This window comes from Vombatus ursinus, unplaced genomic scaffold (assembly GCF_900497805.2).
Source record: "Vombatus ursinus unplaced genomic scaffold, bare-nosed wombat genome assembly UNPS02014799.1, whole genome shotgun sequence".
Classification (NCBI taxonomy): Eukaryota; Metazoa; Chordata; class Mammalia; order Diprotodontia; family Vombatidae; genus Vombatus; species Vombatus ursinus.
The window spans coordinates 18,321,618-18,344,965 of NW_020954577.1; the positions used below are offsets into that span (position 1 = coordinate 18,321,618).

Sequence of the window (23,348 nt, forward strand, 5' to 3'; positions counted from 1 at the left end):
AGTGAAGCCTGACATCGGTCTGAGTTCAGGGTTGAGGGCGGGGGCTGGACACGACGGCCCAGTCATCCGCACGTCTACGGCTGCAGCAGAAGACAAGCAGTCATTGAGTGCCTACTGTGTGCTAGCCCTGGGACACAAAGTGAAAAAACTCGACACAGTCTGTGCCTTCGCGGAGCTTGCCTCCTATCCGGGGGCAAGAACACAGGGGAATAGGATAATGATGACATCGGCGGCGATGACGCGGACAGTCGTGTTTCTGCAGCGCGGGAGGTTTGCGTTTCTCGCACACGCGTGCATTTTTGGCGAGCGAGAGGGCGCCCACACCTGGGAGGGTCAGGAGAGGTCCCTAGGAGTTGGCGCCTGAGCACAGGCGTGAAGGGGCCAAGGATTCCAGGCGCAGAGCCAACAAGGGAGGGCAGGCCTGGCGTCGGGGCCCGCAGGAGATGGAATGTCCGGTTGGAACGAAGGTCAAACGGCCCCGCAGGCAGCCACAGGGTTCCCCCACACGTCCCAGTCGGCTTCTCCACTAGCGCCCTGCCCTGGAGTCTCCCCGTGCAATGCTGGTTACCTCGAGCCGCGCGGAGCTGACAGCGTGAGAGAGACCGGGGACAAACCAGGGCTTTTATCTGCACCCGTGCAGGGAGCGGCCCATGCATCATCCCCAGCGTTAAGACACAACAAAATAACAGGTATTCACACCATGTCTTTATGTGTGCAGGGCACCTGAGGGACAGTACCTCACCAGACCCCCACCCCCACCCTGTGACACAGATGTGACAAGTATTCTCCCCACTTCACGGATGACAAAAGGGAGGCCCAGCTCAGGACTGACGGAGGAAGGGTCCCCAGCTCGTCCCGTGAGCTGATCCTGGGAGGATCTGTGACTTGTAATTTTTCCATCTTCAGCTGAGGAAATCACCGATAGCTCTCCTGATCCCCGGTGCCCCAATGTAATGCTCCACTTAGAGACTCCAGGACAGGGCTGATATGTTCTCTTTTGTTTGTGTCTATCTGGGTGTTTTATGCAGAGCCTCATTCGAGTAGATTGCTGCTATTCGGAATAGTTTACCAATTTGAATTGATTTCTTATCAATAAGCCAGGGTGGGGATACTGCCTGTGTCATCACTCTGTAACTGACCGACCTCCAGCCTGCAGATGCAGGTCTATTTGGGAAGACGAGAAATAACCAGGAGAGGACAATGCACAATAATCCCCACATCCGTCTTCTTCTCCCTGCTCCTTTGTTTTTACAGATGATACACGTGAGGCCCGGACCTAGCTGCAGGGTCACACAGCGAGGAGGCGTCCAAAGCAAGCTTCAAGTCAGGTCTCTCCTGCGTGGACGTGCATCCAGCGTCATTTCCTCTCCAGTACAAATAATTGGAACCAAAAATAAAAGTTCCAGGAGTTAAAAGGAGGCCTCAGCTAATGGTGGGCCTGGAGAAGCCTTAAGAGACAGGTCGGATGTGGGAGGGGGAGCGGAGGGGCGGGGCACTGGAGGACACTGAAGACATCAGGGTGAAGGGGTCCTGCTCAGGGCCAAAGAATGAGAAGCCTCGATTAAGCACTTGCTGGGTGTGAAGGGCTGGGAACACAAATAGGATGGTCTTTGCTCGGCTGGGGGGGTTTCAGCTGCCAGTCAGACAGAAAATCCCGGGGTCCTTAGGGTGCAGGAGCGAAGGAGATGGGGCCACCTCTTCTTCATGCCATTTCCCGTGGTGGAACCACTCCTGTTTATGATGCGGAACCAATGAGAACACCGAGGATTTTGGTCCTTTCCTGGGTCTCAGTAGCTGTAGCCTCAACACCAGCAGAAACATTCTCCATGCCATTAGAGGGGTAAAGATGACATCCCTGTGGGCCCTTCCATCCAGCATTCAGAAACACTGAAGTGCGGTCCAAATGATGCTTGACGCAACTCGGTCAATTCACTTGAAAGAATTCATCTTCACAGCAAACTCATGTATGAGAGGGCCTGAAGCCACCCACTTGTGCAGGCACAACTTTTGGCAAAGGAATATAGAGGCTTTCCCCTAGATCAAGGATGGATGAGGACAATGACAGCGCCCCTTACTGGAGTGCTGAAGGCTTAGAAAGCTCTTTCCTCATGACAGCCTTGGGATTTAGGACACGCAAGTATCATTGTCCCATCTTATGGATGAGGAATACAGGGCTGAAAGAGACTGAAGGTCAAGACCTACCCTGGAGGGAGCCTGAGAGATCATTCCGTCGGCCTCCCTTCTTTTACGGAAGAAAAAACAACCTCTTAGCTAAAGCAGTTACTTAAGTGGTCCAGCAAGAACCTTCCTTTCAAAGCATTTCCCCATAGACCTTAGGTGCACAGTGTGCACCATACACAGTGTCTATGGGAAGTGGGGGGGGGGGGGGGGGGTTGAATGGCTCCTGGTTTTCCAGATGAAAGGGAAGCTACACACATGCCGATTCTGGGGATGGAGCAACTTCTTACTTCTCATAAGCGGTAGAAGGTGGGGTGATGAGGCATCGAGCATCAGCTGGACATCCTTTTTATTGAAGATCCCTCCCTTTCTCTGGATTAAAGTCAGAGCATTTGGTAGCTGCAAGGAGATGCAGAGATAATTCAGACTCACTCTTTTCCCCTCTTGGGTCTCATCTACCTTTTGTTAAGAGGAAGCACCCCAGTGGGAGTTCTTAAGGAGAGGCCGTCTGGAGTCCCAGCTCTCTAGAGCATGTGGAAGTTGGGGGAGAAACCTACCCAGACAAGATGTTCTAAAGACACCTATTAAGGGGCAATGTCCCCCAACACTGTTCTGGGCCCTCATCTGGTCCACACTCTCAGATGGTGACTTCATCAGCTCCCAAGAGTTCAATTATCATCTTTATGCGGATGACTCACATCATTATGTCTAGACTAGTCTCTCTCCTGAACTTTTGTCTTTTAGACATTTCAAATTAAATGTCCTATAAGGATCTCAAACTCAACACGTCCAAAAACTAAGCTTCTCTCTCCCTCTGAACTTCGCCTCCCTTCTGAAATTCCTGTTAGGGTCAAAGTCCAATTGCCTATCTAGTCCATTGCCAAATCTTTAGGTCATTTCTTTTTCCATAACATCTCTCAAACACGTTTCCTTGTCTCCTGAAGCCCTGGACCAATACTCTCACCACCAAGTCCTTGGCACTGTCGATGGTTCAATGTCAGAAATGAACATGGTGGAAATGACATGAAAGAAGCCTGACCATCTGCTCTGCTGCTGCCCCCTGGAGGCTTTCCCTTTGACTGGACGCTGAAACCTTTCCTGTGTGTTTCTCCCTGCTAGAAGGTGAGCTCCTTGAGGGCAGGGACCCGCTTACTTTTGTAGGTGTATACCCAGTGGTTTGCAAAGGATGTGCACTTGATTAAATTCTTCCTTCCTTCCCAGAGCCATCAAAGTTTTTTCCTAAAGCACAGGTCTGGCAATGTAGCACACACACACTCAAACTCCAGTGGCTTCCTTGTCCCTCTCTTGGCATTGAAAGCTCTTCCCAAACTGCCCCTCCTCTTTCCTCCTTCTCCCTGTCTGTGTGTGTGTGTACATACATACATATATACATGTATGTGTTTATACGCACGTGTTTATAAGCCCCGTTTTCCTTCAAGACTCTGCTCTGCATGGGGCTAGCCAGTTTGAGGACACCCACATCTCCGAGGGTCGGTGAGCCGTGGCTCTGGGTAAGCTCAGTGAGCTGAGACGGAGGCAGATGACAAAGTGGAGTCAGGAAGACTTCAAATCTGAACTCTGTTTGCTTCAGGTTCCTCATCTGTAAAATGGGGATAATGATGGTGCCTGCCTCCCAGGGTTGTTGTAAGGACCAGCTTTGTAAAGTGAAGTGCCTGGCACGTAGTAAGTACTCTCCAAATACTAACTATTACGATCGACTCCTTGAGCCTCAATGATTTCTTCAGCAAAAGGGGACTGATGTGCTTAGCCCTCCACCACTGACCACCAGGGGGCAGTAAGAGAAGGGCTTTGTCCCCAGAGGGAGGAAGCTGTCCCTTTCCCACCCCGCGACACTGTTTACACCTCCCAGTCCCAGGGTCCTGGGGAGAGGGGGTAACGGGACGCAGCAGCGCATTTCCCACTTTCAGGGAAGGCCTAGATCCACCTCCAGCCCTGGTAGCTCGTGTCTCCTGCACCCCAAGTCCAGAGGACAGCAGGCTGCTGGGAGGGGGCAGGAAAAGGGAGGGGAGAAAGTAAGAGGGGAGAGGGTAACATTTGCAGACAGCCTGGCTCAAGTTGCTGCTCCCTAGGAGCAGAGGAGGAGGAGGAAATGGTGGGAGGAGAAAGGAGAGGGGCCAGGGCTGAAACCAGAGCATCTCAATGCCCCTGGTCCCGCCCTGAGGCCGCTGCCAAGCCAGAGCTGCGCCTGAGCTCTGCAGGACGGCCAGTCTGGTGGGAGGGCAGGAGAGTAGCTCCGAGAGGGATAGGGAAGTGAGGAAGGAGTGCCAGGGAGCCCTAGGGTCAGAGGGCTGGCAGGGAGGGGCACTGGACACCCTCTCTCCTCCCCCAGCCCGGCTCCCAGAGAACTTGAGGCATCTGGGGGACCATGATGGGTCTGGGGACCCCATCTGGAGGCTCCCCAGTGCTCTGGGTCACTGTCATCTGTTCATGGATGGTGGAGCCAGGGGCAGTTGCAGGAGCAGAGTCAGGCGGTCAAGGTAAGAGCCAGCCCTTGGTCTGGGCGTACTGGGGGTGGGGAGGGGAGGGGAAGAGAGGAGAGGGGCTCCCTGAGATCCCACCGGTTGTGGGCGAGGGTCATGGCTCTGCGTGGGTTCCTTGTCTGTTTGCCTGGAGCAAATGTGCTTTCAGTCCCCCGGCAGGCCAGTCTCTCTTCTCTCCTACTCCCCCATCTGCAGGTGTCCTCTTCATCAGCCCCAAAGGAGCCAGTGGGAAGTTTCCAGGCTTTCCCACTGGTCCCATACTATATGTGTTAGAGGCAGCTATTGAGAATATTTCTTTTTTTATTTTTGGTGAGGCAATTAGGGTTAAGTGACTTACCCAGAGTCACACAGCTAGTGAGTGTTATGTGTCCGAGGTTGGATTTGAACTCAGATCCACCTGACTCCAGGGATGGTGATCTATCCACAGCGCCACCTAACTTCCCCTTTCTCTCTCTCTCTCTCTCTCTCTCTCTCTCTCTCTCTCTCTCTCTCTCTCTCTCTCTCCCTCTCTCTCTCTCTCTCTCTCTCTCTCTCTCTGTTGTGAACATTTCAGCATGAGCACTTACACACCAGAAATCTGGGACGTATTGTTTTGTTGTCTTATCTAGACTTAAAAAAGTGTTAACAATGCAGATAAAATACGTATGTGCGCATGCTTTTTGAATCGTTTTTTCCTGAGTGCCTGGTTGTTAAACATTACCAGTCCAGCCTGTATTGCTCTGTGAACTTGTTTGTGCTTAGCAGGAGGGCTGTAGAAGGCTCTGGGAACACAGACACCACCAGACTAGAGGCCTGGGGACTGCAGGTCATAGCTCGAGTTTAGATAGTGCTTTAAGGTTTGCAAAGTGCTTTGCAGCATTGTCTCATTTGACCCTCAGGACACCCATTGCCCCATCCCTGCCCCAGAAGCCCATCCCTCTAAAACAGTGAGCACCTCTGAGCTAGCCTCAGAATCTGAGCAGAAGGACATCTATTGCTTGGCCTCCTGGCTCCCTGTCTTCGTATCTGAGGGAAAGAAGGCGCTGACCCAGATCCCCAGAGAAGGAGGGAGAGAAGGGAACCCCCAAGCCGTCCCAGCGGCCAGAGGATTCTGGTCAACACCGAGTGGACCTGCCTTTTGGGCTTTCTCCCTGTGCAGGACAGTCACTCAGAACACCCTGGCAGTGCTTTGGTTCTGAAGTTTGGGGGACTTCCCCATCCCCCAAGTGCTTTGACCTAGAATAGAAGACTCAGATGAAAAGGAGAAAGAACTGCAATATGAGTCACTGATTTGAGCCTCACTACCAATCTGTGAAGTCCATTTTACAGCTGAGGAAACTGAGGGCACTGTACCCACTATAACAAGCTGCCATTCAGTCCTTCTGGGAAAGCAGGTTTAAGCATCCCTTGGCCAGCAAACAAACTAGGACCTGCTTCTGTTTTCTGCCCCTGCCTCTCATCAGCACCCAGGGGCTTCAGGGAGAGTCGAGGCAGGTGGGTTTTGAGGAGGAGGGGCACTTTGCCTCTTACCTGGTATTCGTTGTAAGGCGTTTGTGGGATAAGATATTCCCATTTCACGGATAATGGTAGGGCTTTGATCTGATCCAGCCTCGCCCTGCCCAGCCCCCTGACTCTTTTCTCAACTTTTATCGGTTAATCAGGGCAGCTGAAGGCACTTCTGTCCATCTTAGAAGTTACTAGCCCAGGGGGAGCCTTTCAGCCTTTCCTGAAATTCCAGACTTGGAATTCTTCTGGAAACAGATCCAGAATTCATGGTCCAAACCTCTCTTAAGCCCTTTGTAAAAAGCGTTATGAGATTAGGAGAAAGGAGGTCATCCCAGTAAAACCCAGTGAGAACCCCCAAGTTAGTCTCAGAATCCCAAAAGGGAAATTGGGGAAGGGGCTCGCTGGGGGGAGGAGCAGGACAAAGGAGGAGCTGTCCGTTTAATTTCCTTCTTGTTCTCACTTTGTTCCTTGAATTGGTTTAGGGGAATGAGTGCTAGAAAACCTCGCAGAAGGAGGCAGCCAGCTGGTTGGGCCAAGCTAACTTCTATTAGCTGTGCAGTTATTTTTCTTCTCTTAGACGTGATTTTGCAGTTGGCGGCTTTAGTAACTACCCTCTTATTACTTTTCGAATTGCTCTTTTATAGTACCTATGAATTGAGTTTATGCCTTGGGAAGACTGGTGATTAAAACAGCAATCACGGGCTGCTTTTAATTTCCATTTGTGATATTGTCCTTTGCATTTCAGTAAACACCCAACTCTTCGCTTTCCATTCCTATTTGTCCTTGGAAGAATCCAATCTCTAGGAAGTCAAGGACCATGGTTTCTTCTTAATGGTTTTTGTGTTTGTGCAGTGATATCTGCATGGGGGCCTGAGGGAGGGGGGAGGAAAGGCAATTTTGATTCAAATTTTGTTAATATTTGTAAGTGTGACATCTCACAAGAGACCCTCGACTCTGTTTCTCTCTTGATGTCAGATAAAGTCACAGTCAATACATCCCTTCTGGTTGCTGAATGTTATTCAGTCACCATGAAAGTTAAGCCAGACCTTTCTTACCCAGACATTTGCTAGTTCCTTAGAAGGAAATGGCTAAACAATTGAGATATTGTCTTATCCTCAATTAGTTTTTATAAATTTAGAATTATGGATTTATTTTTTTCCTGCTGGATTAAATATATTCGAGAAGTAAAATCCTAATGGATGTAGATGAATTATTTTGTTCACTTCTCTGACCATAACTGAAGGGAAATTTACTCATTATTTGACATGTGACCAGTGACCATATCATGGATATTTTTCCTACCCGGGGTTTTTAACTTTTTGTGTGTTATGATCCCATTTCTGCCAAGCCTATGAACCCCTCCTTAGAATCATGTTTTTAATTTAAAAAAATAAAATAAATAGCATTACAAAGACAACCAATTATACTGAAATTCAGTTCTAAACATATTTAAAAAGCACATATATGGACTTCAGGTTAAGAATCTGTATTCTACAGAGTGCCCAAGGCACATTAATGCCTCTAGTATATTACAATATAAATTATTTGATCAAGATTGATTTTCACAAACATTTTTAAAATTTCTCATATGTAAAGTCAGACACATCTATGTAATAAATCCTGTGGCCAATGAAGTTGCAGCAGAGACAGGGGGCCCAGAATAACCACTGTTGTCCATGGGAAGATTCTGTATTTAAATGTATTACATAGTTTGACAGAAACGGGGGCCAATTGCTTTCTCAAACATAAAAATTGACCTTTCCAGAATTTAGAATTGTGGATTTAGAATTGGATGAAATCAATGGGTTTAGAAAGGAAATGGCTTTCCATAGTCTCCTGCTTGAGTTTCTTTTAAGGGGAGCCATGAGTGGCACTTTGAATAGAGTGTTTGACTTGGAGTCAGAAAGAGCTGAGTTCAAATCCTGCCTCAGATGTTGACTAGCTGTGTGACCCTGGACAAGTCTCTGAATCCTATTTGCCTCAGTTTTCTCATTTGTTAAATGAGGATGATAATAGCACCTCCTTCCCGGGGATCAAATCAGCTAATAAACACAAAGCACTTTGCAAGCCTTAAAGCACTCTAGACATGCTAGTTATTATTTACTACTTGGCTGGATCTGTAACCCTGATAAGTCTGGTCCTCCCTCTGATCCTGGCCAGCCTTGCCTTCTCCTCTTGGTGAACTCTGTACGTGTCCTCATTCTCTAGTTCAGTCCTGGGCTCCTTCCTCTGAGCCCTTGTGTCCTGCCAGGAGACGGGCTCACCTCCTTCCCCATTATACCTCTCTCTGACAGCCTCCCTTCTGATGCTTCTCCTGCCCAGTTCTTCCTTGGTGAGAAACTGTAGGTGACTCATGGCCACCATGCACCTCCCCATTGCCCTTGGGTAACTAACCCTCGGTTCTCCCTTTTCAGGGGCCATGGTACTCTCGTACCAAGCCATGTAGCTTCACTGGCACATTATCAACAGTAGAAAAGAGGGCCCTTGTTTCAGGGAGAAGCCTGAAGCCAGACTGTGACCTGTAGTGGATGGACAGCCCACAAAGCTGGTCCCTCAGTCCCTTCATCCTGGGTAGATGCTGAGAATGGGCCAAGAGCTGGAGAAGGGGAGTGGGATGGCTGGCAGACCCTTGGGGAATGACCTAGTGTTTGTAACGACCCCTAAGCTTACTCTGAAATCAGGGCTCCTTCTAAGGGTGTGTCCAGAGTACAAAACAGACCCCCCTTTAGAGCTTCGTCCGTGTCCCTAGCTCAGGAATGCTCTCCTGGAGGTCACCAGGTCCTCCGGGACCCTCGGAGGAGTGTGGATTTTGGCGCAGCAGAGCCGTGGTCGGTGGAGCTGATGTGTGACCACTCCCTCCGCCCAGGATGGTACCGCTTCCAGATCTCAGACAGCCCTGCGGAGATGCCAAAGGCGTGTGTGGAGGTATTGTCTCGCTTTGTCTCAGCTGCCCAGAAGGGCTCGTGTCTCATGTTTGTTCTTCATGGTCCAGCGAATCATTGTGGCCTTTGGATGTCTTGGGCACAAAGAGGGGTGGGAAGGAAGGGATGAGATGCTACCCGCTATGCAGAATGGCCAGGAACCCCCAGTGAGCATTGACAGTGTGAGGGGACCACGAACTTCCAACCCAAGAGTCTCAGCTGTCCACGGTGGTGCACTCCACCAGGCAGACGCACACCATGGAAATGCCTATGGCAGGTGTGGGGATGGTCAGGGAGGAAGGCAGGGCTCAGGGAGGCAGACACCAGCTTCACTGAAGGTGATGATGCACTTGCTACTGACATTTAATTCCACCTGTGGATGACATTTAACCCTTCGAAGGTTAGACTCCATCAAATAACCATGGAACATTCGGGGCTAGTGAGCTGCGGCCGGTTGGGGACATTTTAGCCTCTGGATTTCTTCGGATGCTTTAGGACGAGATTGTGTGTGAGTAGGTTTTTCTTGGACACTCAAAACTGTTATCCCTTAATTTATGCAACAGGTGTGTTTTTGATAAAATATATGTAAATTGAGTTTTGTAAATAATGCAATGTTTAAGGGAACTTAGGGGGATTTGCTGTTCAAGGCAATTCTTTTGTGCAGCCTGTCAGTAGGTGAATAATTCTTTTTCTTCTTGGGGGCAGAGCAGGCATGACAGCTGTCTTTAGATGTTTGAAGGGCTGTTGAATGGAAATGGAAGTAGGCTTTCGCTGTCTCACACCCAAGCGGCTGGGAGAGATGACTGGGAGAGGTTTTATATACCTGCCGTCAGGAGTTCCTGCTCAGATGTGGGTTGGACCTGATTGTCTCTGAGGCCCTCTCTGATTCTTGATGTAGGACTAGAGGAGACTACCTTTCACTCTGGAATTCACTAGGAATTCCAGATGGTGGTGGCCGGTGGCTCGGGAGGATCGCCGGCAGTCCATTCAGCATTCAGTAGGCGTTGGAGCAGCACCAATGGGCCAGGCACCGGAATCTCGGCATCACCGGGGGTCCCTCCATTCCTCCCACTTCTTGGCCCTCCTATTTGACGCTTCACTTGGAGCTTTGGTTGACAATTCCAGACCTCCCTCCCTCCCGATGCAGGGGCCCCACCAGCAGCTTGCACGGCCTCACCGACTCTCCTCGCTCAGTGATCATTCCTCATCGAAAGGCCCTTCTTCCACCTTGACCTGCCAGACACCGGGTGTGGCCACTCTTGACAATTTGAGCCCCAAGGCTTCCTGCTGAGTCCCGCCTTCGCCCTGTCCGGCTCATTTTAGAAACAGACCAAACCTGGTCTGAGCCCATGAAGACAGGAAGCAGATCCACCAGCCTCACCTTGCCGGCTTTCTGGCTTTGGCCGCACTGTCTGTGGCAGGCTCTGCTCTGCCAATGTCACTGGTAACTGTGACTCAAAGAGAGTGTCAGTTGAGAGTTAGAATCTATCCCCCACCAGAGCACTGAATGATGTGTGGCCCTGTGGTGCTCTGGGGCAGGGCTCACACCTGGCCGGGTGGAACTAGGGGCCAAGGAGGGCGAGCTGTTGCTTTCTGAGTCCAGCCGTGGCTCTTAAGCAGAGTGGCAGTCACAGTGATCAGTTTCCTGTGGCCTTTCTGTTGCCCTGTGGAACCGTGCTTGGTGACCCCTCCAAGGCGGAGGTTCTGCCGGGTCTGAGAAGCCTGCAGGCAACAGCTGAAGACCCTGTTGGCTTACCCCTGCATCCCAGGTCACCACGGGCCAGGGGACCATCATTAACTCCTGTTAGATCTGTGCCCTAGCATCTGCCAGCCCCTGGCCCACCATTTAAATGTGTGTCACCCACCCATTACATCTTCCTTCTCCATCTCCTTAGAGTGAGCTCAAGTTGTGGTTTCTTCTGTTGGGTTTCCTCTAACAAATTCCTCTGATTTGGGGAAATCATCTAGAAAAGGTAACCTGGAATAGTTTGAGAATTGTCTTTTGATATAACTGGTTTTCTTTGTAATCTTCTTCATTTTATTTTATGTACTTAAAAATACATTCTGGGGCAGCTAGGTGGCACAGTGGATAGAGCTCCAGCCTTGGAGTCAGGAGGACCTGAGTTCAAATTCAGCCTCAGACACTTCTTGACACTTTCTAGCTGTGTGACCCTGGGCAAGTCACCCGACCCTGTTGGCCTCAGCCCCCCCTCCCCAATACGATTCCAAGAAAGGGTCTACAAGCCTCACCAGAGAGCTGCCAAAGGCATCTGTGGGACGAGAACAGTTCAGCCGCCTGCCCTGGAAGGACAACAGAGCCTCAGTCTCAATCCTCACTCATGGCTTTAAAGCACATTAAGAATTATAAAGGGCTCTCTTCTCACCCACACCCACAAACACGTAAACATGAACACACAAAGCCTGGGAGACAGGCAGGTACACAGTGCAAATGCTATTATTATCTCCATTTTACAGAGGAGGAAACTGAGGCCTGGGGTCATTCAGTGACTTGTCCAAGATCATTTTGCAAGTGTAAGAGGCAGGATTTAAACCTCTGATTCTGGCATTCTTTTTACACTGCCCCTTATTTTACTGAGCAGAAATTTACCTTATCCATAAATAGTTTTAACTGGACAGACCGTGATTGGTTTTTGGAAATGGAAGTCAACTGGAGAAAAAAAGGTTTTCCCTGCTTCTTCTGCTCTAAGTCTGCAGAATGAAGGCCCTGCCAGACGGGCGGGCCCAGGGGACAGACGGCAGAATGCTCCTCCCTGGGAGCAGGGACTGCCTGCCTCAGGTTTGGAGTCCCCAGTGGCTGGCACATGCTTGGCACAGAGCAGGTCATTAATCAGTGCTGGCTCATAGGAACCCCTGTGTAGCCCTGGGTGGGGCAGGGGGAGGGACCTTTTGTTGTGTTCTTTAGTAGTTCTGTTGTGATGGACGCTTTGTGAGCGCATGGACCACAGCATGCCAGGCCCTTCTCTCTTCCACTATCTCCTCAAGTCTGTCCCAGTGAATGTTCCACTGTTTCCATGATACTACCCATCCATCTCAGCCTCTGCCATCCCTTTTTCCTTTTGCCTTTAATTTTTCCCAACTTCAGGGTCTTTCCCAATGAGTCCCATCTTCTCATTATGTGGCCAAAGTATTTAAGCTTCAGCTTCAGTGTTTGACCTTCCAGTGAAGAGTCTGAACTAATTTCTTGACTGATTTGACCTCCTTGCTGTCCAAGGAACTTCCAGAAGTCTTCTCCAGCATCACAATTCAAAAGCATTGATTCTGAGGTGCTCAGCCTTCCTTATAGTGGAGCTCTCGCAGCCTTACATTGCTAATGGAAAAACCACAGCTTGGACTATACAGACCTTTGTCAGCAAGGTGACATCTCTGCATCTTAGTCTGCTGTCCAGGTTCTCCATAGTTTTCCTTCCAAGGACCAAGCACCTTTTAATTTCGTGGCCGCAGCTGCCGTGTGCAGTGATCTTTGAGCCCAAGAATACAAAATCTGACGCTGCTTCCATTTCTTCTCCCTCTAGTTGCCAGGAAGTGTTGGGGCCAGATGCCAAGATCTTAGTTTTTCTGATGGTGAGCTTCAAGCCAGCTTTTACACCCTCCTCTTTCACTCTCATTAGGAGGCTTCTTAATTCTTCTTCACTTTCTGCCGTCAGAATGGCATCTTCTGCATATCTGAGATTGGTGATATTTCTCCAGCTTTTGGCATTTCTTGTGATGTACTCTGCATATGGGTTAAATGAGTAAGGTGACAATATACAGCCTTGTCATACTCCTTTTCCAATCTTAAACTCATCAGTTGTTTCACATTCAGTTCTAACTGTTGCTTCTTGGCCAGCATACAGTTTCCTCAGTAGACATCTCTTTGAGGATGTGCCACATTTTGTTGTGATCCACACAGTATAAGGCTTTAGTGGAGTCAATGAAGCAGAAGCAGATGTTTTTCTGGAGAGCTTTTGCTTTCTCCATAATCCAGCAAATGTTGGCAATTTGGTCCCTAGTTCCTCTGCCTCTTCAAAAACCAGCCTATTCTTCTGGTAATTCTCAATTCACATATTGCTAAAGCCTTGTTGTTGAATTGTTTCAGTCATGCCTGACTTTTTGTCACCCCATTTGGGGTTTTCTTGGCAAAGATACTGGAGTGGTTTGCAAACAGCTTTAAGTGACTTGCCTAGGGTCACAAACTAGCAAGTGTCTGAGGCTGAATTTGAGTAGTCTTCCTGACTCCAGGCCCAGCTCTCTATCCGCAATGCCACCTAGCTGCCTATTTCTGAAGCCCAACTTGAAGAACTTTAAGCATAACCTTGCTGGTATGTGAAATGGAGGTCATCAAATCCAATCTATACATTTCACAGATGGCCAAACTGAGGCACAGAGAGGCTATGCCATTTGCCCAGAATCACATTTTAGTAAAGTCCATGGTGGGATTTAGACCCCGGTCTTTGTTGAATTAGATTACGTTTAATGTCATCCCTTCTTCTCCCCACCTGGATCCCCTTCTCTACATGGTCGCCATTCAGAGAATCGGGGCATGTTCCACTGGAAATCCGTAGACACCATTGAAGTTTATTTTGTGCATCCAGCTGATTTGGAAGGAAATCCCCCAGGTGTGTGTGGTTGGGGATGGCCGAGGAAGGATGTCTGGAAGTATGTGATGCTTGGTGTTTTAAACCTGCCATTAAACACAAGCACAGGACATGCTATGGTATTTCTAATATTTGCAGCCCAAGACTCCAGGACTCCTAAAGATGGGAGGAACCTCAGCCAGGCAGAGGGTGTGCTGCTCCTCCCCGCCACCTTGCCCACACACACCAGAAACAGGAATCTGCTCCGGCTCAGCTCCAGCGCACGGTGCCTGGGCCAGCTTGGCTCCTGCACTGGTCATTGTGCCCACAAATTCTGGCAATGAGCAGATGCCCACTCCACTGCTCATGTGCCCCTTGGGAAAATGACCCAAAGACCTTCCTTCTCCCCTACACACCTGCTGTGCCTTCTGCTCTTTTTCCTTCCTGGAATAGGTGAACCGCTGTGGTACCCAAGTCCCTCTCTGGTTATCCCTGAGAGAAGGCGAGGCCCTGCCACTGCCAGGGGAGGCCATGCAGCTGACAGCCTGTGCCTCCTGGGAGTTCTTTGGTGCTGCCAAGGACTGCTGCTTGTTCCGGATTCCTGTGACCGTGAGGAACTGCGGACCCTTCCTGGTCTACTTTCTGCAGCCCACCCAGGGCTGTATGGGGTACTGTGCTGAAGGTGAGAGAGCTCAACCTCCTAGGCCACCATCCACACAGACTTTCATTCAGAAATGGGAAAAAATGTTGCTAATGGCATGTGATGAATGAACCTGATCCTATGGGTCACTGGGATCGTAGGGATTATGAAGGCCATACAAGCAGCACGGCCAGCATTGGAGCTCAGGAGCTCTGATCCAGAGCTCTGCACAGTACCGTCCTGGCCCGCCTCACTGATTGAACAGAGAGCAATAAAACTTTTCCCAGGGGCTCAGCTTGGTGCTAGATGCACAGGCATGGATACACAAGCTTTGGGTCTTTGCTCCAAACCACCGAGTGTGGGCAGATCCAGGAGATGGACCCGATGATAAACCTGCTATCTTGTGCTTGCCTTCCCAGGCTGCAGTGCATTACAGAGGTGGCCGTGGCGCGCTGCAGCGTCTTGGGTTTCCATATTCTTTGTGGTCGATTTTCCCCTGGATGGAAGGATGGATGGATGGAGAGAGTTGGGAGGGGGCAGAGGAGAGATGGGAGCAATTGTGAGGCACTTACTGTGTGCAGGGCCTGGAAATCCAATGGAAGCCAATGGGACAGCACCTACGCACCGTGCATTATTTCCTGCATTTTCCTATGGCACATCGTTTGCTTTTATAATGGAAAACCGTCTTGCTACTGGACCATGCTTACAGGGCCCCATTCCATTTAGAGGCAAATTATTGTGTGGAATGGAAAGCCCTGAACTGAAAAAAGAAATACACTCGAACTCCAAATTTTATTTGATAAATTGGTCATGTATCCTGAATTTTAATGCATTTAAGGAATTTGATTATATGAGAGAGGGAGAACATTTTAAGTTTTGTATTATTTTCTTCTTTTTTCTGGAATTTTAAATGTGTAAATTTCTATATCCCCTGCATTCTTTCTTAATAGTAAGGCTCAATGTGTGACACCATAGAAATGCTTGTCTACCCTTACAATATTATGGATTAACTCAGTCTGGTTTTCTTTCTTTTTTTTTATTTTTTAAAAAAAATTAGTTTTTACTTTGTATTTTGAATTTAAATGTCAGATAGAATGGGCATTTGCATAGACATAGGAGAACAGAAAAGAGGATTATACACATGAAAATGCAAGTCTTTAGTACCTAAAGCTCCCTTGTCCTTTTTAAATAGGTAAGTTCAACCTGTTAACTTTCAGATCTGTTCTGCTTGCTTCCTCACCTCTTTCTGTTCATTTCTCTCTGTTTTCAAGAGGATGTCTCAGTGACTGATCTTCCTTCCCTCCCTCCCACTCCTTCCCTTCCTTCTTTCCTTCCTTCCTTCTTTGCTTCTTTCCTTCCTTCCCTCCCTCCCTCCTTTCCTTCCTTCTTTCCTTCCCTCCCTCCTTTCCTTCCTCCCTTTCTTCCTTCTTTCATTCCTTCTTTCTTTCTCTCTCTCTCTCTCCCCCCCATCCCTATTCTCCTTTGTCTTCCCACCTCACCCAGTTGGGGAAAAAAAGAAAACAAAGCTCCTGTATCAATATGCTTAGTCAAGCAGAGCAAATTCCCACATAACTTAGCCTGGTTTCACATTTCAGAGTTGAGTAGAAGAATTGGTTTCTTCCCATTAAACAGTTAACTTGTTAGGTCCTTGTATTTGTAGCACTGGAGCCTGGCATAATGTCTGGCCTATGGTAGTCACTTAATAAATGGTGATTGATTGCTTGCCTCACATCGCCTGTGAAAAGAGTGACTAACTGACATCATCATGGCTCTGGAATTTGGAAGAGCAGCCCAGGAGGGCCCAAAGGCCAGGGCTTTGTTCCAGGAGAAAGCAACAAACGTTCCCATCTACAGATCTTTTTACAGATGACAAAGCATTTTCCCAATGAGAGGCAGTGCTGCCCAGTGGGATAGAGCATCCCAGAGCCTGGACAGCAACCCCAGCCCTACCCTTCACTGTGACCTTGGGCAGGCCTCTTGCTGAAGGTCAGTTTCCTCATTTGTAAAATGAGAGAATTGACCTAGATAATCTCCAAGGTCCCTCTCATTGCTAAGTCCTATGACACTAAATTTTATTATCCCCATTAAATTATGAAACCGAAGCTCAGAGAGGTTGAATCACTCCCAGACCTAACTTCCTATGGTCCTATAAACCACTTTGGTCATATGACCAGTGGGAGCCTGGGCTTAAGCCCATCTCTTTGGACTCCAAATCCAGGGCCTTCCCATCATATGTGTGTGTGCGTGTGTGTGCACAATGCAAATACACACATGTGAATGTTGTGTCTATATATGCATGTATTATATATACCTATATAAATGTACATATACCTATGTGTATATATATATATATATACACATATATATGAATAAAATCTTGGGGTCATGGTATCATAGATCCAGAGGTGGAAGGAATATTAGAAGACATCTAGCATGAGATCATTTTAGAGTTGTGGAAACTGAGGCGGCACCTGAATTAGCTAACATTTCAGTATGTCATCACTTTATTTTTTTGAGATGTGATGTTATCTGAACCAGGACAGAACATAACCTGCACGGAATCAGTCTGGACACAGCTCTGAATTTCTTCACTCTGGGTTAACATTTATGACAGCATTTGGCACTTAGTAGGTGTTGAGTAAATACTTATTAACTGATTCATTAACTGATTGAGTCTTAAGGGACTATTCGTCTCATATATTTAAATCTCATTTACAAAAATAGACTAAATTAAGATGTGTTCTTGCAGCTATTTCTGTCCCAACATCACCAACGTGTGGCCCTGATGGAGCAGATGTTGGCAGTGCTTGTCAAGGTATGGATCAGACTTGGCTTTTCACAACAGGCTCAATTGCCTTGACCTTTTCCAGTAGATTTTCAGGATAGTCTGTGGTTTGGGTTAGTTATCCTGTGCTATGTTCACAATGGCGGAGGGGTGTGCATGGCCCAGATTGCCTGTCTTGGGGTATGGCTCAGAATGGATCTTCCAACTCAAATCCCAAATTTAGAAGCACAGTGTTTTCTTTTGGAGCACATGGGCATGAATCAATTTTTCCTAATGTTTCACAAATCCTTATGTTCAAAATCACCACTTAATAAGGCACCTGTTCCTTTTCTTTAAAACAAAATAAAACAAAACAGTGAGGCTCTTAGAAACATTCCAGCTTGTGAAACCACTTTTAAATTTAAAATTGTAAAATCCTCCTCCAATTTCCTGAAGGTAATGAGAGTGCATGCTCCTGCAACCCTGCAACAAAAGACTAGGGCCGGATGTTTCTTAGCATTTCAGGCATTTCATTAAAAAACTGGCACCGCTCTTCGAAAGAGCAATTCTTGTAACAGAGCATCCTGGTGAAATAGTGCATCGTTGGGTTTTTAATTAGAAAACTGTTTCCTTGGTAAGCTGTGGAATTGTAATGCCATCCAACTGGGGAGGTTTTATGTCTTTGGGCCATCCTTTGGAACAACATCATTGCTTCAGGGGCCCAAAGTTGGTTTAATGCTCAGTCACTGAACTTATCTCATGAGTAGAAACAATAAATGTGCATTGTTGATAGTTAACCATGCTGCCAGGGTGAATTGCTCTTCTGTTGGGGTTGGAGAGGAAATCCATCAAAAAAGAACATTTTCCACCTTGTTGAGGACTAGAAAATTGCCATGAATTCCTTGAATTTTCAGAAGGTCATGTCTTATGTGATCCTGTCTCCCACATCAATGAATTGGGCCAGGCTCTTTTTCAGCAGCTTCCTAGGACCCGCCATGTTTGAAATGTTTGACAGTGTTTTTTATTCCCATGCCCTAATTGCATGGAGGGAATTTTAGTAAGAAAAAAAGTCATTTCAATGAATTAAATCTTGAAGCAAAGTAATTGTCTTCCCCTGCCCCTGTCTTCTTTAAAGAACCAAAGCAGCATCGATGTGTTTTTCCTCCTAGGTCCCCCTACTGTCACATCACCTCCCTCCCCTCCAGGAGCCCCAGAGGTTGAGGTCAAGTTGATGGCATCCAAGATCTTTCTCCAGTGCACCTTTGAGGGGTCCCCCACAAACATCTCCCAGGGATTTGTCATTGCTTGGTCCAGACTTTCATCAGAAGGACTCCGAGAGGAACTGAAAAAGGAGATCACAGTGGAGGAGTTCTCCCTTTTAGAACTTGATGGCGTAAACCTTAGGCTTGGAGACAGGGTAGGTTCAAAGAATGGGTGTTTCCAAATGTGATTTCCTATGTTGTCTAAAAAGTGGGTCCTTGTGCCTGCAGAGAGAGCGTCTGGAGCGCTTGTCATCATTTTCCTCAGCATTCACAACACTTCCAGTTATGAATGGGTGAAGGGAGAAATCTCTGTGAATATGTGCACTGGTCACTATCCGCAAAATCCACCCAAAGGTTTTGTCAGCATCTCTTCAGGTGAATGCCTTTGCCTTCTGTGCTTCAAACAGACATACCCACCCACCTTGTAGCATTTCCTGATTTTCACACCTTTACTTCAGACCCATAGTTTTTAATGGATTTGCTGACAACTCCCCTGTCGCCGCTTCTTGGTGTAGGGGGGACCCTGGGATGTCAAGAACTGTGCCCCCAGAGAAAAGGCTCTGGTAGGTCCTCCCAGCACTGGGAAGGCTCCATCGATGGGACCAGCTCCTGATGGTGCTTCTGTCATTCACTGGGAAAGGCTCATCTCTGCTTGGTTGAGGAAGGCTTAATTTGGCGGCCACAGTAAATCTCAGATACCGTCTTCTAAGTCATCCATGTGTTGGGTTCAAGTATGCTTCTTCATCGTAAGAAAGCAGATCTTACTGTTTTATCATGATAATTAAAATCAAGATTTTAGGGGGAAAAATCCAAGAATGTCCATGAGCCCTTCCCTCCCCCACATAGAGAACATCCTGAACCCCAGAAGTAGAGAGCATCTCATCCCAGAAGGGCCTTTACGTCCATGAGGTCCTAAAGAGAAAGCTTCTACGTTCCCTGAAGCACTCCTTCTTTTTGAAATTTCACCAAATCTCAAAGTCTGCCCAGTAAGGGAAGCTTTCAGAAACCCCACATTGAGAGATCCTGAAATGGAGATTATTTTGATATTTCAATGCTTTGGTCTGAATGCTGGATCACATACAGAGAGGAGATGGGAGCTTCCTTTTCCTGGACTAACATCCCTTGGTGGCTGTCAGGGTCTGCCTCCAGAGTGCAATGGGACATTCGGCTCTCGTTTCATGTCTCATTTTCTCATCTCCTTCCATGCAGTACACCCAAGGATAGAAATGGTCCTGGGGCAATCCTGGGATGGTTCTGTAAAGCCTGGTGTCCTGGTAGATGAAGTAGTCACTTTCTTTGTTTGTATAAAAGTCCCGGGAGACAAGCTCACCTCCTCTAGGCTCCCTGGAGGAATCACAGTTCCGTGAGCACAGCAGGAGGAAAGGGGCCTCCTCCTGCCCTCAGAGGGCTTCAGTTTCTTCCCCCAGAACTCTGCATTCGTGAAGCTCTCTGCTCCGTGTGGCCGGAAGATCAGCAGCACTGGGGCAGGTGGCCCCACTTTCAAATGTTCTTTGATTTTTATCGAGTGGTGTTTTGTCTTGGCAGTCTGGGATGACAGTTTAGCCTGTGATGATGGCCCAGGACTGTTCTGAATTCTCAAGGATATTTCACGCTCTGGATTGGTAGAATTGGGGATTGGGTGTCCATTGGTTTGGGAAAGAGAAAACGCTCATCCTGTCATGATCCCCACTGTAGCCAAGGTCAGCCCTTTGACAGCTCCCATCCCCTGCAGCTCCTCCACTGCTTGGGCTCCGGGCCTGACTTCTCCCCACCCAGAATTCCACAATAACAGTGTGTTCCTTCAAGAACAAGTTACCCCATTTCAAGGTCTTCTGCCCCTTGTTCCTCTCATCCACCTATCTGATTCCCTGGCCTCTCAACCATGAGCAGACCTTTGACGTCAGGGTGTGTGCATGGCCACCAACTAACTCACTGACCCCTGGCTTGTCTGATCTCCCGTCTTCACGGTGCCCAACTAATGACTTCTTGAACTAGAAATAGGCGACTTTGGGGGAGGGGTATTGGGTCCCCCACGCACAGGAGGCTCCCAACCGGAGGGACAACCATTTGTTGGGGATGCTATAGAAGGGAGTCTTGTTCAGGGACAGGTTGGACATGATGCCCTCTGAGGTCCTGTGCCCCTCTGAGATGCTGGGATTCTGGGCCTGTCACAGGGAGGCTCCTCTAGGGCTGACCGAGGAGTCTGGGCCAAACCTAGGGTGAAGGAGCAGATCTCGCTGGGTCTGTGATCTTTCCACTTTCCCTAGAGTGAAATGGAGATAATGAACTTTCAAAATAATGCTTTAGGCAAACGTCCTCCAAGATTTTATTGCTAAGACAACTACTCTGTCTGCAGATTTTCTGTAGTGCATCCGCCTTTTTCCGGGAGAACCCAGGCATGCAAAGCGTGGTCGTCGAGAGTAGAGAGTTCTTTGCCGGCATTAAGGTACGTGGAGGGTAGAAATCTGGGAGCTGTCAGGGCTGAGTGAGGATGGCAGGATGGGGAAGGAAAGGGACAGAGGAAAGTTGTAATCTACGAGCTTTTCATAAGGATGCTTCCCCTGATGTCAGGAGACCGAGTTCAAATCCTGGCACTGACGCTGCCATTTATTAGCCGGGTCACCGTGAGCTGTCAGCTCACCTATTCCCTCATCTGTTAATGGAGGAAAGAGTGCAAATATCATGGGTTTCATGGGGCTGCCGTGGGGAGCGTGCCTCATTAACCTTAAAGCTCAATATCAGTGGGGATATAACAGACCCATTGATGCATTTCCTGGCTGATGTTTTAGTCACTCCAATCAAACCGGAAATTAAGAATGGGGAGCATTTTGCACCTGTCTTATTTGGAAAGAAGAAGACGACGTTCACCTCCCCCAGCTTCTTGCTTGTGTGCCCCTCATTTGCTCCCCCACCTGTACTATAAGGACACAAGGAAACCCCGCGGTACCCAGTGCGAGCAGCTCACGCGTATAGAAGACTTCTGGCTTGGCAGTTTCTTGTTCTTCAGTCGTATCTAACTGTCCATGACCCCACTGGGGCTTTCTTGGCAAAGATCATGGAGTGCTTTGCCATTTCCTTCTCCAGATCATTTTGCAGATGAGGAAACTGAGGCAAAAAGGGTGAAGTGACTTGCCCAGGGTAGCACAGCTAGGAAGTGACTGAGACTGGATTTGAACTCAGGTCTTCCTGACTCCAGGCCCAGGACTGTATCCACTGTACCACCTAGCTGCCCCTGGCTCTCAAATAAATGCCAATAAACAGTGAATGACAATTCACTTCAAAGTAATAAGCAATGTGGCAGACCCTTAGAGGCACTGCAGATACAAAGCAGAAATGAGAGAGAACAAACTTTCAAAAGCTTTTTGGTGATTTTTCAGTGGTTTGGGTAAAGGCGCCCCCAGAGGCCGAGAGCGACCTGGAGTAGCCTGGGCCAGGGTCTTGGTCGCCACAGGGCAGGCCTACTTGGGAGGTCGTTGGGGCCTTTGGTCTCTTCTCATTCATTTTGAAATGAACCCTAGTGCACTGTGACACTGGAATGTGGTTGAGTTAGACAGTTCTTTGAGTGAACTGACCACTCGTCTTATGATACTCTAGGTGGACTTCTTGACATAGTTTCATTTTGTGATGAAGCAATATGGTAAAGTGGCTGGAGCCCTGGACTGGGCCTTATGCAGGTCTGGGTTCAAACCCAGCCCTTGACACTTACTAGCGGTATCAAATCCCTTAATCTCTCTGAGTTTCACTTTCTTCATCTTATAATGGGGAAACCATTATACTAATATCCATTTGGAATTGTTGAAGGATTGAATGACGGGTAAGTTTTTTGCACTTTATGGTGTTCTAAGGAACATCAATAAATGTTAATCATTTCTATTACACAAAACACTTGTTAAGTCAACAAACGTTCATATTAAGCACCTACTTTGTGCCACGCACCATGCACTTGGGGGCTACAAAGAAAGGCAACCAGTCCCTGCTGTGAAGGAGCTTACGATTGAATGTGCCCAGTTAGCCCAATGCTTGATATCCTTCCTTATCTGTCCATTTAATTGGGGGTAAAATGAGTTACCAGAAAAATTTCCCATTAAAATCATTATCCTTGGGGCAGCTAGGTGGCGCAGTGGATAGAGCACCGGCCCTGAAGTCAGGAGGACCTGAGTTCAAATCCGGCCTCAGACCAAACACTTGACATTTACTAGCTGTGTGACCCTGGGCAAGTCACTTAACCCCAATTGTCTTAAAAATTTTTCAAAAAAAAATCATTATCCTCTAAGGGGAGTCATCAATCACAGGGTGTTCATTAAGGAACGGCTCTGCAGCAGGCACCATTACATTTTATGTTTTTGATATTCCCGTTTTCTTCCCGTGCCAGCTCAGGCCAGAGGTAAGCACTATCTTGGAAGATGGACAAGAGTACCAGCTGAGGTTAGAGAGCACGGTTCCCGTTCTTTGTCCTGAGCTTGGCCAAGGATGCAAAGTCTCGTTGACACTGAAAACCATTGACCAGGGTAAGAGCATCTCCTTGGAGGCCGTGTCACAACAACTTGTTGGAATGCGTGTTTCCAGTAGCCAGAAATGGACAGGTAGTTGTTGGGGGCAAATCCAAGTGGACCCAAAGGAGTCCTCACTCCAAGCTATTGGGTTCCATTGTGTGACCTCTGAGGCACTTTGGAGCAGTGTTTAAATGGTTCTATAACCCTTTAGTGCAGGCTCAGCTTCTATATCCACAGAAATATCAACTTTTCTGCACCAAATGAATTTGAAACTCTTGGTAAAAAGGGCACCAGGGGGTCTAGTGAGAGACCTCTTCAATCCAGGGACTGCACACCCTACTACTGGAAGCTGTTTTCTCAGAAGACTCATTTAAGTAATGATTCTTGTAGACTGGTAGACACCAACCCCATGTACAGAGGCAAGGAGTCTGTACCCCCATCCGTAAGACTAGAGCGCCCCCCCTCCTGGTCTGAGAGCACAGCTTACGGTGCCCCCTGGCATCATAGCCATTTGTCATGGAGGAAGGTCA

General features: G+C 48.1%; 1 protein-coding gene across 1 annotated transcript in view; it reads left to right on the forward strand.

The window, feature by feature from the left end:
• The first annotated feature begins 4,615 nt into the window (after positions 1–4,615).
• VWDE (von Willebrand factor D and EGF domains) overlaps positions 4,616–23,348 on the forward strand; it is a 57,712-nt gene continuing 38,979 nt past the window's right edge. The window contains 7 exon segments of the mRNA XM_027871929.1: positions 4,616–4,676; positions 8,914–9,089; positions 14,113–14,341; positions 17,049–17,114; positions 18,233–18,480; positions 20,682–20,771; positions 22,698–22,833. Coding sequence (XP_027727730.1) covers positions 4,631–4,676; positions 8,914–9,089; positions 14,113–14,341; positions 17,049–17,114; positions 18,233–18,480; positions 20,682–20,771; positions 22,698–22,833 — 991 coding nt within the window. The 5' untranslated portion in view covers positions 4,616–4,630.